Source organism: Muscardinus avellanarius, assembly GCF_963383645.1.
Source record: "Muscardinus avellanarius genome assembly, chromosome: 13".
Classification (NCBI taxonomy): domain Eukaryota; kingdom Metazoa; phylum Chordata; class Mammalia; order Rodentia; family Gliridae; genus Muscardinus; species Muscardinus avellanarius.
The window spans coordinates 15,001,034-15,013,521 of record NC_137799.1 but is presented as its reverse complement, the minus strand read 5'-3'; the positions used below and the strand labels follow the sequence as shown (position 1 = coordinate 15,013,521).

The following is a 12,488-nucleotide window of genomic DNA, read 5'->3' as shown; positions in this document are numbered from 1 at the left end:
TGGCCTAGCTGTGACAGGCTCATATGTTCACAACGAATTATACAAAAATGAAATAAAGCCATAAAAAACTGGGGGAAAAAAAAGAGTCCAGCTGCCAAAGTACTTTCTGATCCCATGAATTCTTGGGAGAAGAGGTCCTATCACTTCATGCTGAGACCTCTGGAAGAGTTACTGAGGATGAGCACGTCAGCAGAAGCCCAAAGCGTGCTGCTAATGTCGCGCCTGGCTGCTTCTCCCCCGGCTCCACCCGTGTTTCCCATCCCCGTGGCCACTTGTGCCAACTGGTCCTCTACAACGGTTTGCATTGATTTTTTTTTAAGGGTAAATACCAATGCTGTTTTTGCTTTGTGGTTCAGATCCTACCAATCCCTTTGGGTTTTCCCATCTCAGGTCAGTATCCTGGTTTGAAGGACATGTCTACTTGAAATGTGCCTTGCAGGGAAGGATGCTGAGCCTCAGCTCAGAGGTCTCGCTCTCCCCACACCAGGGTATCATCTCCACTGGTCACCTGAGGTGGATCCTGGCTTTATGCCCCTCAGTTTCCAAGTAAATGAAGTAGTCCAGTGCAAAGGAACAACCTTGGGAATGTGTGTGTCCTCAGCACTTGTACAATACAAAGGGCCTCAATTACTAACTATAACAATAAACACATAGTAAGACTTAGCAGAGATGAGACAGGGAAGCTGGAACATGGGTCATTCTCTTATCACAGACCCAGTTACTGTCCCTTATAACTTAGTAGACTGTGACACCAACAACTAGATTCCCCTTATTTACCTATCAAGTAGGTGGGTCCAGGTGATCTCTAATCGCTACCATAGTTCTGATACCCTTTGATTCTGGAGTTAAAGTTGTTTGCAAGGAATGGCAAAAGAAGCTTTTGCTACTAAATGTTTTCTGATTGGTGGCCTCTCCAGGTAGAGAAAGAACTCTTACTCACCATCAGGGGGCATACGTCAAAAGCCTTTCTAATTCCAATCACAGTGAAGGCTGTAAGATATAAGGTGTTCTCTTGAGCTTCAACAGGCAAGGTGCCCTACAAATAAACGATGATTTAAAAGGAGAGTAAAATGGAGAAAGTGAAAGAAAATGGTGAATCTAAACCATTAAACACACGGGAGCAGTAGTAACCAGGGGCCAAGAGTTAGGGGGTAGGGAAGATGTTAGACAAAAGATATGCAGTTTCACTTAGACCAGGAGAAAACAAGTACAGGAGACCAATTGTACAACACAGTATCAATAACAACATATTGCATAGTACTAGAAAAATTGCTAAGAGTAGATTTTAAGATTCTGTCCACAAAGGAATATGCATGTGGGGTAATACATATGCTAATTATCTCAGTTGAGCCATCCTGCAACATATACACAAATCAAAATATCATGTTTCATACCATAAATATATTCAGTTAAACACATGTATTAATTCTTTTAAAAAGCTTGCTATTGGCTCTCCCTGGAAGGTTCTTTCTGTGCCCCTTCTACTTCTTCCAGGAGCCATTCAACTCCTTTTTCAATTCTCCCAATCTGGATTAGATTCCTTGATTTCAAGGAATACAACTCTATTTTATTCTTTATTTTGAAATGGGGCCTCACTAAGTTGCAGAGGGCCTCACCAATTTGTGGAGGCTGATTGCAAACCCATGATCCTCCTGTCTCAGCCTCCCAAGTACTGGGATTATAAACCTGTACCACCACACCTGGCTTCCCTTTCTTTTTTAGCATGTATCACACACTTAAATTCCTTAATGTCTAACTTCTGTGCTACAGCCTAAATTCTACGGCTTCAATGACCATCCTTGTGTTGTTCAATGTTCCGTCCCTTTCATCCAGTGCTTAATATGTATTCCACAGATATTTATTAGATAAATTAGTGGTCATACACATATACATGTTGGTTAGAGGTGCTACCATTTATACTAGCATCTGCAGCCCACCTTCTCAACCAGGATGTAAGCTCCTCTGTAGCAGGGATCCTCTCTGGGGTCCATCCTTATCATCCCTCTGCCCCACCCCACCCCGAATAGGTTCTTATATGCATCAGGAGCTCTCAAGGAATGGTTTTTTCATGAGTGTTGGTGGATAGATGGATGGATAGATGGATGGATGGATGGATAGATGAATGGATAGATGGATGGGTAGATATCATAAGAAAAACAAGCATCATAGTATTCAACTCTTCAATCTTAAACATTTGAAGGAGTACAAGATATTTCAGAAATCTCTTGGAAGGATGGTATAATTACTTTGTAATCCTAGTTTATAAATAGATTGTATTGCAGTTTTTGGTAAATAGACCCCAATCTCTCTTGCTAACAGGATATAAATAGGGCCCCGTTTTTTTCATGAAAACAACACGCAACCTGTAAGAAGGTGTTGAACTGCAGTTACAGATTCCACACCTGGGGTAGGCAGACAAATTAGTACATCTTACTTGTTCTGAGACCTCTAGAATTCACCCATCCTGAGCCACAAATGCCTGTTGCGCTGGATGGCTTAGATTTCCCTTATCTGATCCCAGCAAACTGCAGTTCCTCCTCTTCAGAGATTGTGGGAAGGCCTTTTGTATTCTTTGCCCGTTCACCAAAAGAGTTTCTTGACAGATAATATATATTTTTCCTTTTTCCTCTTCTTCATCTTCCCGTAAGAGGATGAGCATGGAACTCAAATTTGTAAATAAAAGAGCTGCTAATTCGTCCATCTGACGTTCTTACCTGTAATTTTATTGGTTGATACTGGGAATCTTCCTTGAAAGAGCCATTTTCCAATTGACATTTCTCAACCAGCCACAATAAAGAATTACAAATTGAGTTTTGGTTCTGCTCTACATATTTATGTACTTGTCCAAGTACTCTTAAGGCAAAAGCTGTAAACCTATAAGACAAAAGTCAAGTAAATACTTAGAACACTGAATCCTTTGGCTTTAGATTTACACGGTGTTTCATTCAGATAATTATTTATTTATTTATTTATTTATTTATTTATCTATTTATTTATTTGCAGTACTGGGGATTGAACTCAGGGGAAGTCCACCCCTGAGATATACCCCCAGCCCTATTTTTTTTATTCTTCTCATTTTGAAACAGGGTCTTACTAAGTTGCAGAGGATCTCACTAAATAGCTAGGCTGGCCACGAACCCGGATCCTCCAGCCTCCCAAGTACTGGAATTACAAGCAGGCACCACTATACCCAGCAGAAAATGAGGTTTTAAAACACATAATTTCATAAAGGAAGTCACTATTTTACAAGGTGACGAGGGAAGATGTTTGGACGATCTCTAAAGCATTTGATCAACAAACATGGACGCCATCTCCCTTGATGACAGTGTTGTTAGCGAGTGCACAGGCCAAAATGTGATTCCCGACAACAAGACAAAGCAAAAACCAAAACAAAACATCTCTGCGAAGTTACAGGTAACAAAGGTGAAGCACACAGTTTTGAGTCAAGGCACCAATCCCTAAACACAAGGCACGAAAGAGTAAAATCACTGATTTCTAGGTTGTAAAATGTGCACCAACTGTGGCCTCTTCATCGTTATTTTGGGCCTGAATTCCCCTTCTCACCAGCTCTGGGAGTATTTATTTCCTTCCTGCCACTTGAGCTCTGGCCACTGCCACAAAACTTGCCACCTCCTAAGGAAGCTTTAACATCAGGATTACTTAGGCAGAAAGCAACACTACTAACATGTCTACTAACATCTGTCACAGGGTATGAGAGAGGGTGGAATTCAAGACCCTCCAACACCTCTTCCCTCTCTAGCTGCCCAAGAGCCCCTACTCTCAGCATCTTAGATGTCCCAGACTCAGATCACTTGACTCCCCCACATTTTAAAATTCTAGGTAGGGGTGGGTGTTTGTTTTCATTTGCCTTTTTTTTTTTTTTTTTTGAGGGTCTGGAAAAGGAACCCAGGGGCGTTCGACCTCCGAGCTACACCCCCTGCCCTATTTTTTATTATTTATTTTGAAGCAGGGTCTCACTAAGTTGTGGAGGGCCTCACTGAGTAGCTGAGGCTGTCCGCAAACCACGATCATCTGGTCTCGGCCTCCCGAATGCTGGGATTACAAGCGTGCGCCACCACGCCCTCTGTCATTTGCTTTTTAAAATATATTTAAGGTGCTGGGCGTGATTGGACACGCTTGTAATCCCAAGATTTGGGAGGCTGAGACCAAAGGATCACAGTTTGTGGACAGCCTCAGCTACTCAGTGAGGCCCTCCGCAACTTAGTGAGACCCTGTTTCAAAATAAAGAAAAAAAAAATAGGGCAGGGGGTGTAGCTTGGAGGTCGAATGGCCCTGGGTTCCATCTCCAGATGCCCCGCATATATATATATATATATTTGCAGTACTGGGGATTGAACTGGGGATATATATATATATATATATATATATATATATATATATATATGGTAAATTTTTTTAGGAGGGAGAACCTTTTTATGTTTAAGCATAAAAAGATAAATGAGAAGACATCTCCTTCCTGCCTGACTCTTTCTACCTCCCAATGGGCAGCTATTGCTGTTTCTAGTAGAGCCTTTCAAATAGTAAATACAGAAATGCATGCTTCCTCTCTACCTCTTCATCTCAACCATACCAATGCAGCCTTGTCCTGTACTTGTTTTTTTTTTTTTCATTTAATAATATACCTGGTAGGTCAATATTAACACATAAAGTTTTCTCATTTTTTCACGGATAATTTTAGACATTAAAGTACAGTATTTTAGCTGGGCACATTGGCACATGCCTGTAATCCCAGTACTTGGGAGGCTGAGATAGGAGGCTCGCAGGTATGAAGGTAGCCTCAATAACTTAGAGAGACCTTGTTTCTAAATAAAAACTAAAAAGGGCTGGGGGTGGAGCCCCGTGGTAGAAAGTCCCTTAGTTACATCCCTAGTAACACACACACACACACACACACACACACACACACACACACAGTATTTTGGCACAGATGTACAAACTCTTATATTTTTGTAAATATTTATGGACCTTTAGGTTGTTCTTAATCATTGCTGTAATGACTTATTTCTAAAAATTAATTTTTGGTATTAATTGGGACTTCACGACAAGGTTCATTTTCCTTATCTTCCTCATTTTCTATCCTGTTGTCTTTTAGAGGAAAGAGTTGGGAGACCCTACCCTCTAATAGTGTGGTCCCAAGGAGAAGGAATATTTCCATGGATTGGCCCTATTCCAGAACACTCACTGGTCCTTATTTTACCCAAGGGCTGTCTTGGGATTTCGCCTTTGGAGATGCCTTTTCGGTTAGCAGGCTGGAGGGATCTTAGGGTCAGCCGGGCTGTCAGGATGCCTCTCCATTTCTCAGCTATCTGGCCAGTTTGTACCCTCCTTGTGTTGCAGTTTCATTTTTAAAAAAGGCAAAGGCAATAAAAGGAAACAAGACTCTCGCTCCTGCGCTTTGTGACAGAGGTTAACAATACAAACACATCTAAGATGTTCTGGCTTCCAGTGCCCAAGGTGTGTACGTGCTTGTCTCTCCCGCGCTTGGTGCCTGGGTGCCTCAGCCCTAGAGCCCTCAAGGCGTGGGTGTCTGCATAGCTCCGCTCTAGCACTGAAGCCAATACAGCTGGCTTAGGTTTTCCGTGTCCTCTTCTTCCTGACCTGTCTCTTGTAGATGGGCCCGAAATTCAAAATTGAAAGAGGCAGAGTAGGCTACTGACTTGCTTTTGTTCTAGACCCTAGGCTACCCCTACTGGTTCCTCTGGTGGTCTGGCTTAGCACCTCAGGCTTTGTGATAGGGTCTGGTATGAAAAGTTTGTTGTAAGAATTTTAAAAGTCAACTTGAAAACAAATCTGACAAAATGGGATAACACTGAAAATGTGCCTGCCTAGATTTCAGCAGCTCCATCTGTAGGATGGCACCCTAGACATGTGCTCAAGAAGACACATGAAGGTGCTCCTTTATAGCATTGATTCTAACAAAACCACTGGAAATTATGATCTGTCAAATGGAAATGGATAAAGAACAGATGATATGTGATATAATTTTGGGGTTTTTTTTTTTGGTGGTACTGGGGATGGACCCCTTCTACCTCCAGGCTATACTCCCAGAACTATTTTATATTTTATTTGGAAACAGGGCCTGTTAAGCCAGAGAGGCTGGCTTCAAACCTGCGCGATCCTCCTGTCTCCGTCTCCCAAGCACGGGGATTACAAGCGTGCGCCACCACGCCCGGCGATATGTGATATATTTGTAAAATGTAATACTGCATGGTAACAGAAAGGAATGAACTAGATCTCCCTACATTGCTCGATTTAAAAAACTAAATATTGAAGGAAGAAGGTAAGTTGCAGAATGATAGCTGATAGCCAGACACCAGTTATGATCATTTAAAAGCATTAAAAAGGCACTCCATGTTCATTCATGGATATGTATGCAAAAGATTCAGAATGGCCTGGCGGGAGGCACAAACGTACGAGGATTAATGACCCCGGGGGAAGCTAGGTAGGGATAAGATGGAGGCTTTGGGTTAAATCTGATCTATATCTGTAAATGTTTTCTTTGAAAAAACTATTACAAAAAAGGCTCATAATCATTCATTTTGGATTTGCTTAATATGAATGTTGGTTGCACTTTTTTTGGTATCTTCCTTTTTTTTTCTCTCAAGAAAAACCCAAAGAGTACAAAGGTGCTGGACTTTCCCTTTGGTATCTATCATTTCATTGAAGGAACTTATGGAAATGGGTCAAGAGCAGTACTCAGTACTCACGTGTTCTGTGTTTCTGGCTAAACGCTATCTACTTGGTCTTGTCCCGAGCTCTTGAAGAGCCCTGAGTGTTTACAGAGAGGTCACCATCTTCCCGTGGGGATTTCTGCTCTCTGGCATTGATTCCCCAGTTCTTCTTGGGGCAGTTTTCAGTCTGCACTGACCCCACCCCTGCATTCTGGTGATTCCCCTCTGATGGGCATGCTCCAGGGACCCGTGTGTCTTTTACAAAGCTCCACCCACACATGATGAGACCACGTTTAAGGTATAATCTGTGGCACGTGGTGGCCAATGAGACAGGCAAGAAGGGCTGGGAGGTGTCAAAGCCAGCCGACGACTGACTTGGTCAGTGGGGAACAAAAGGCAGGGCATTTCTGTACACTGATTAAGGGAGAAGACAGAGGAGAAGCATGTTTGAGAAAGCAAAGGAATCTGGCACAGATTATATTTGAAGGGCTCTGGCTACAGACACCCAGAAGTGTGGGCCTGGAGCGTAGGGAGGTGAGGCGGAGCCAGGTCACAGAGCTTTCTGAATCTCAGTAAAAACGTTGGGATTTTGCCCTGCATCAGACTGTAGCTTCTGGATGATTTTGAGTGGTGTGACTTAATTTATAGTCACACCAGCTGTTGTGTTGAGCACAGACCAAAGAGAATCAAAGTCTGAATTCAAGCCGGGTGTGGTGGTGCACGCTTGTAATCGCAGTGCTTGAGAGGCTGTGACAGGAGGCTCGTAGGTTCGAGGACAGCTTCACCAAGTAGTGAGACTTTCACCAACCTAGCAAGACCCTGTTTCAAAATAAAAAAAATAAAAGAGGGCTGGAGATGTAGCTTGGAGGTAAAATGTCCTCGGGTTCAATACTCACTACCAAAAAGAAAAAATATATATCTGAATTCAGAAGACTAGGAGAAGCTAGTGAAATGATCTAAGAAGGAAACTGAGTTGGACCAGGATGGTGTAGTAGAACTGATAAGAAGTAGTCAAATTCAGGCGATATTTTGAAGGTACAGAAGATCGTATTTTCTGAATCAGATATGGGTTATAAGAGAAAGAGAAGAATGAAGATGCTGAGTTTTTCACCTGAGCAACTGGAAGGCTGGAGTGTCCATTATGGTTGTTAGCACGTTTTCTCCTTCTTATTTGCAGTAGTGGGGATTGAACCCAGGGTCCTTCTACATCCACTCCTATTTTTATATTGAAACAGAATCTTGCTAAGTTTCTGAGAGTCTCGCCACATTGCTGAGGCTGGCCTCAGACCTCCTGTCACAGCCTCCCAAGTACTGGGATTCCAGGCATGTGCTACCACACCCAGATGTTAGTCTTTATTTAATCAATGACTATAGAAAATAGAAATCAGAGCCTACTTACCAAGTGCTAGCACTTCCACCCCTCCACATGCTGTAAGAGTGGTCAGCGTTTCTGTAGGACATGATGCTCACCATCCCTAAGAGGTACCAGAAGAAAAACACAGGGCGTCACCGACTTCCTTTTCTACCAGAGTGTGCTGTCAGCCCCGGGGCGGTCAACTTCCTTTCCCGCTTTGGTGTGGGCCAGAGAACATACGCTCTGTGGCCAGTGTGGTGCTTCTCAAAGGAAGGACTGAGTTGCTTGGATGGGGAATTATCAAGCAGAACATTGTGATCGCATTCAAAGAGGAAGGAAGTGTTCTTGCAGGATTAGGAACGCAGGTGTCTTGTCTCTCCTCCAGGCACTTTGGTAAGGTAAGCCAAAAGGCTACAGAAATTCTCTGTATTTATAGAGTCCACCTCATGATTTGGGGGAGGCTAAGTTTGTTTTTAAAATTTAACTTGTATATAAATCATAAACAACTCGAATATTAGCTAAATCATTTGTTTTAAAACCAACAGATTATCATGTAAAATAGTTTTTTTTTACCTTCCTTTATTTTTTTCTGCAGGTTCAGTTTTTTTGTTAATGAATTAGGATGAAAAATGTTCCAATTGTTGCCTGCTTCCAGGTAGTGGAAAATGTAGAATACCGGGACGATGCTCATCAGCTCCGCCTCCGCGCTCCCCTTGGGGAGGTGGGTCAGGATGTCGACGCCATCGGGACTCAGGACTGTGGACAGGACTTCCCCTATAAGCAGCCCTGAAACGAACAGAAATCGGCCACTTTCTGGCAACTTCTAACAGTGTCTTCGAAAGAGAAAAGATCAAGCATCTCTACGCTTTGCTAAAGTTTTTATCTAAGTAGTTTAACTGTTTCTTTAAAAAAGGGGGGGGGTGAGAAGAAAGATAGAATTAGAAACATGAATTGAAAAGAAACTGAAAAGAAAAGTTGGAAATATCACTCTAGCGTTGTGGTTGGTGATGTCATAGGCAGCTACACCCTCATTTTAGAGGAGCCCCCCCAACTCTCCACTGTGGGAGAGTTAATGTCCATTTAAATCAGTACAGCGGAAGAAGGTAATTGGAAAAGTCCCAGAGTGCTGGAAGGGCATGTGTTGGTAGAAGTAGCAAGGGTTAGGGTGCCCGCAAAGGTGGATCCGTGTATTCAGGGAAGCATAGAAATAGACGCTAATCATGAACGTGTTTGATTCTCTGTTTGAGGTACAAAGTAAAATAAATAACAAAAATTGGATTTTTAAATTTACCTTTTACACTCAAAATCCTTTTGACGTTTGTTTTGGGCACCAAATCTAATGGTACCCTGTATGGGAACTCCTTTCGCCTGCTAATGACACCTGTAATTTCAGAATTATGAGATTTACACAGAGTTCTTAGGGGAAGAGGTTTATTTGCAGGTTATTTATAATGTGTCTACCGCCAAGCAACTGTTAACATAAAAGACTTTTATAATAGCACTTGAAATTTGAAAAGAAAGAAAAATCACCCAGGATTTAAAAAAAAAACCCTTAGGTTTAATGTAATCTCTTTAAATAAAACATTAAATTTGGCTTGAAGTATCCTGGTCATTCCAAGATATAAAATAAATAGGGTATATCAATTTTCTCTACCAGTAAAAGATGGCATGCCACTTTTTCGAAAGAAAGAAAATTGTTCCTGGAACTGAAATCTAAAAATAACTAACATGTAATTTTCTAGTCAAGGTTATTTGGACACTAGCTCAGTTGGAAAACATGTCTTGAATTTTTTTCCACCTTCCTCTCCCAGTCTCATTTCAACATCTTTTTATTTTTTCTTCCTCTTTGCTCTCAACAATTTAAGCACACTGGCATGAGAGAAGTTTTCTCTTATGATCGCTCACTCGAAGATACGCCAAAGACCCAGTGACTCTGAGACTCAACATAACTGCCTGAGGCCACAACCTCAGAACACGCAGGGCTTCTCCTCACAGTCCTCCGGGACGGGTGGTCTGTGGGAGGTCTGCGCAAAGGTAAAATTAGAGAATTGGCGTGTGGATATATGCACAGAGGATGCTGTTTTCTTTTCTTTTTATTACTCTACTGAAATCAGTGTGTGTGTGTGTGTGTGTGTGTGTGTGTGTGTGTGTGTGTGTGTGTTTACTAGAGTGGTACTAAGGATTAAACCCAAGGGCATTCTACCTCTGAGCTATAATTCCTGTCCCATTTATTTTATTTTTTATTTTGAGACAGGCTCTCACTAAGTTGCTGAGGCTGGCTTCGAACCTGCAATCCTCTGTCTCGGCTTCCCACGTATTAGGATTACAAGCATGTGTCACCGTGCCAGGCTTACTAACGTCCTTCAGATTCAGTTTGTGATGCCCAGCTGGTTGAAATGTAAAGAGTAGAAATGCTCTGCTCGCTGGGAGGAAGTGGCGCTCTGAGCAGAGTGGTCTTCATTTGTAAGTACGCACTTCCTCCTCTACTGCGAGTTCATTGAAAGAAAATAAGAATGACTTGATATGACCGTATGATAGGTTGGAACCTTCTAATAAGAGCTACGATAGTCTGTCCTCTCTTGTGGAAAATAAAAGAATTGTCAACAAAGCACACTCTAAATTTCAGAAATATATAAATATATGAATTTAGGCCTTGATTTAATACTCAAATGCTTGCGATATTCTAGCTTCAAGATTTACTGTACCTCAGCTGAAGGAAAAGGGTCAGGAGCAATGAGGAATGGGTTTGTTAGGCAATTAACTAGCATTATTGTATTTTCAAATAATGCATGTTAAATAATTATGTAAATGACTTTTTCTTTGGACTGATGGTTCTACAACACATATCAAAGTCAATCACCAGGCCGGGCATGGTGGCACACGCCTATAATCTTAGCATTCCCGAGACCAGAGGATCGCGGTTCGCGGACAGCCTCAGCTACTTAGTGAGGCCCTCTGCAACTCAGTGAGACCCGGTTTCAAAATAAAGAATAAAAAATAGGGCAGGGGGTATAGCTAGGAGGTCAAATGTCCCTGGGTTCCATCCCCAGACCCGCAAAAAAAAAAAAAAAAAGACTATCACCAAACCAAGCATGAGAAGGAGGGAGGGGAAGGGAATGGGATGGGGATTGGGTTAGAGCAAACTGCGAGATGTGTGCATGTATATCTCCACAAGTTTTTTATCCCATTAAGATGTATGACTAGCCGGGCGTGGTGGCGCACGCTTGTAATCCCCGCGCTTGGGAGGCAGAGACAGGAAGATCGCGCAGGTTCGAAGCCAGCCTCGCTGGCTTAAGAGACCCTGTTTCCAAATAAAAATATAAAAATAGGAGTGTAGCCCGGAGGTAAAAGGGTTTCCAGGAACCCCAGGACCACCAAAAAAAAAAAAAAAAAAAAAAAAAAGATGTATGACTACAATACACCAATAAACACTTATTTAAAAAAATAAAATTATCTTTGGTCTCAATTATCCAAATATAGTGCAGCACATGCTAAGAAGGGCAGCGATTTAAGAAGTGGATATTTCTGAGTCTACACATATATATATATATGTATGTATATATATTTTTTCTTTTCCTTTTTCTTTCTTTTTCTTTTTTTTTTTTTTTTGCAGAACTGGGGATGGGACCCAAGGCATTCTACTCCGAGCTACACCCCCAGCCCTATTTTTTTCTTTTTATTTTGAAACAGGGTTTCACTGAGTTGCAAAGGGCCTCGCTAAATAGTACCTGAGTCTGTCCTAGAACCACGATCCGCTCATCTCAGCTTCCCAAATGCTGGGATTACAAACGCGTACCACCGTACCCGGCTTCTAAGTCTGCATATTTATTAGCTTGAAAAATAATATTTTAAGTTACATATACACTTTAATTTCCAGAGCAGAAAGGCAACATATAAAATTAAAAATCATTTTCCTACCATAAATTCCCTTAGGGTCCAGAGTGACGCCAGCATAACTTTCCCTTTTGACTCCTTCTGGCTACAGCAAAGGCAGAAAACATTCAGTTAACAACATAATTAAATTTCTATGACCAAAATTCCTCGGATCAACTTTTTATGGACCACTTTCCCAATTAAAAAAAAAATCTTTTTTTTTCTTGAAAGGGCGAACAATGTATAAATATTTATATGCGTATACACAATAGTTAGAGTTTCTGGCTATTTGCCTATTGGTCAGTAAACACTCAAATAGAAGTTGTTATAGGCTAGGTAATTGATCCAAGAGCTTTGTATCTATTAGCTCGTTAACCTCTAAAACAAATTTGAAAGTACTATAATGATTCCCATTTGACAGAGGAGGAAACCAAAGCACACAGAGGTCAAGTAATGTCTTCAGTGTCATACAGCTAGGAAGTGTGGGGCCAGGATTCAAAGCCACGCAGCTAGGTCCAGAGTCTCTGCATGAAGTCACGATGTAAGGACGCTCAGGACTGTGCCTTGCA

The 12,488-nt window shown here is 41.8% G+C and overlaps 1 protein-coding gene across 1 annotated transcript in view; it reads right to left on the bottom strand.

The window, feature by feature from the left end:
* C5 (complement C5) overlaps nt 1-12,488 on the bottom strand; it is a gene marked incomplete at both ends in the record, with an annotated part of 89,465 nt that overhangs the window by 26,079 nt on the left and 50,898 nt on the right. The window contains 6 exons of the mRNA XM_080709364.1: nt 941-1,036; nt 2,715-2,874; nt 8,092-8,167; nt 8,620-8,832; nt 9,338-9,427; nt 11,965-12,025. Of these exons, the coding sequence (XP_080565490.1) occupies nt 941-1,036; nt 2,715-2,874; nt 8,092-8,167; nt 8,620-8,832; nt 9,338-9,427; nt 11,965-12,025 (696 nt within the window). The remainder of the gene's footprint in view (nt 1-940; nt 1,037-2,714; nt 2,875-8,091; nt 8,168-8,619; nt 8,833-9,337; nt 9,428-11,964; nt 12,026-12,488) is intronic.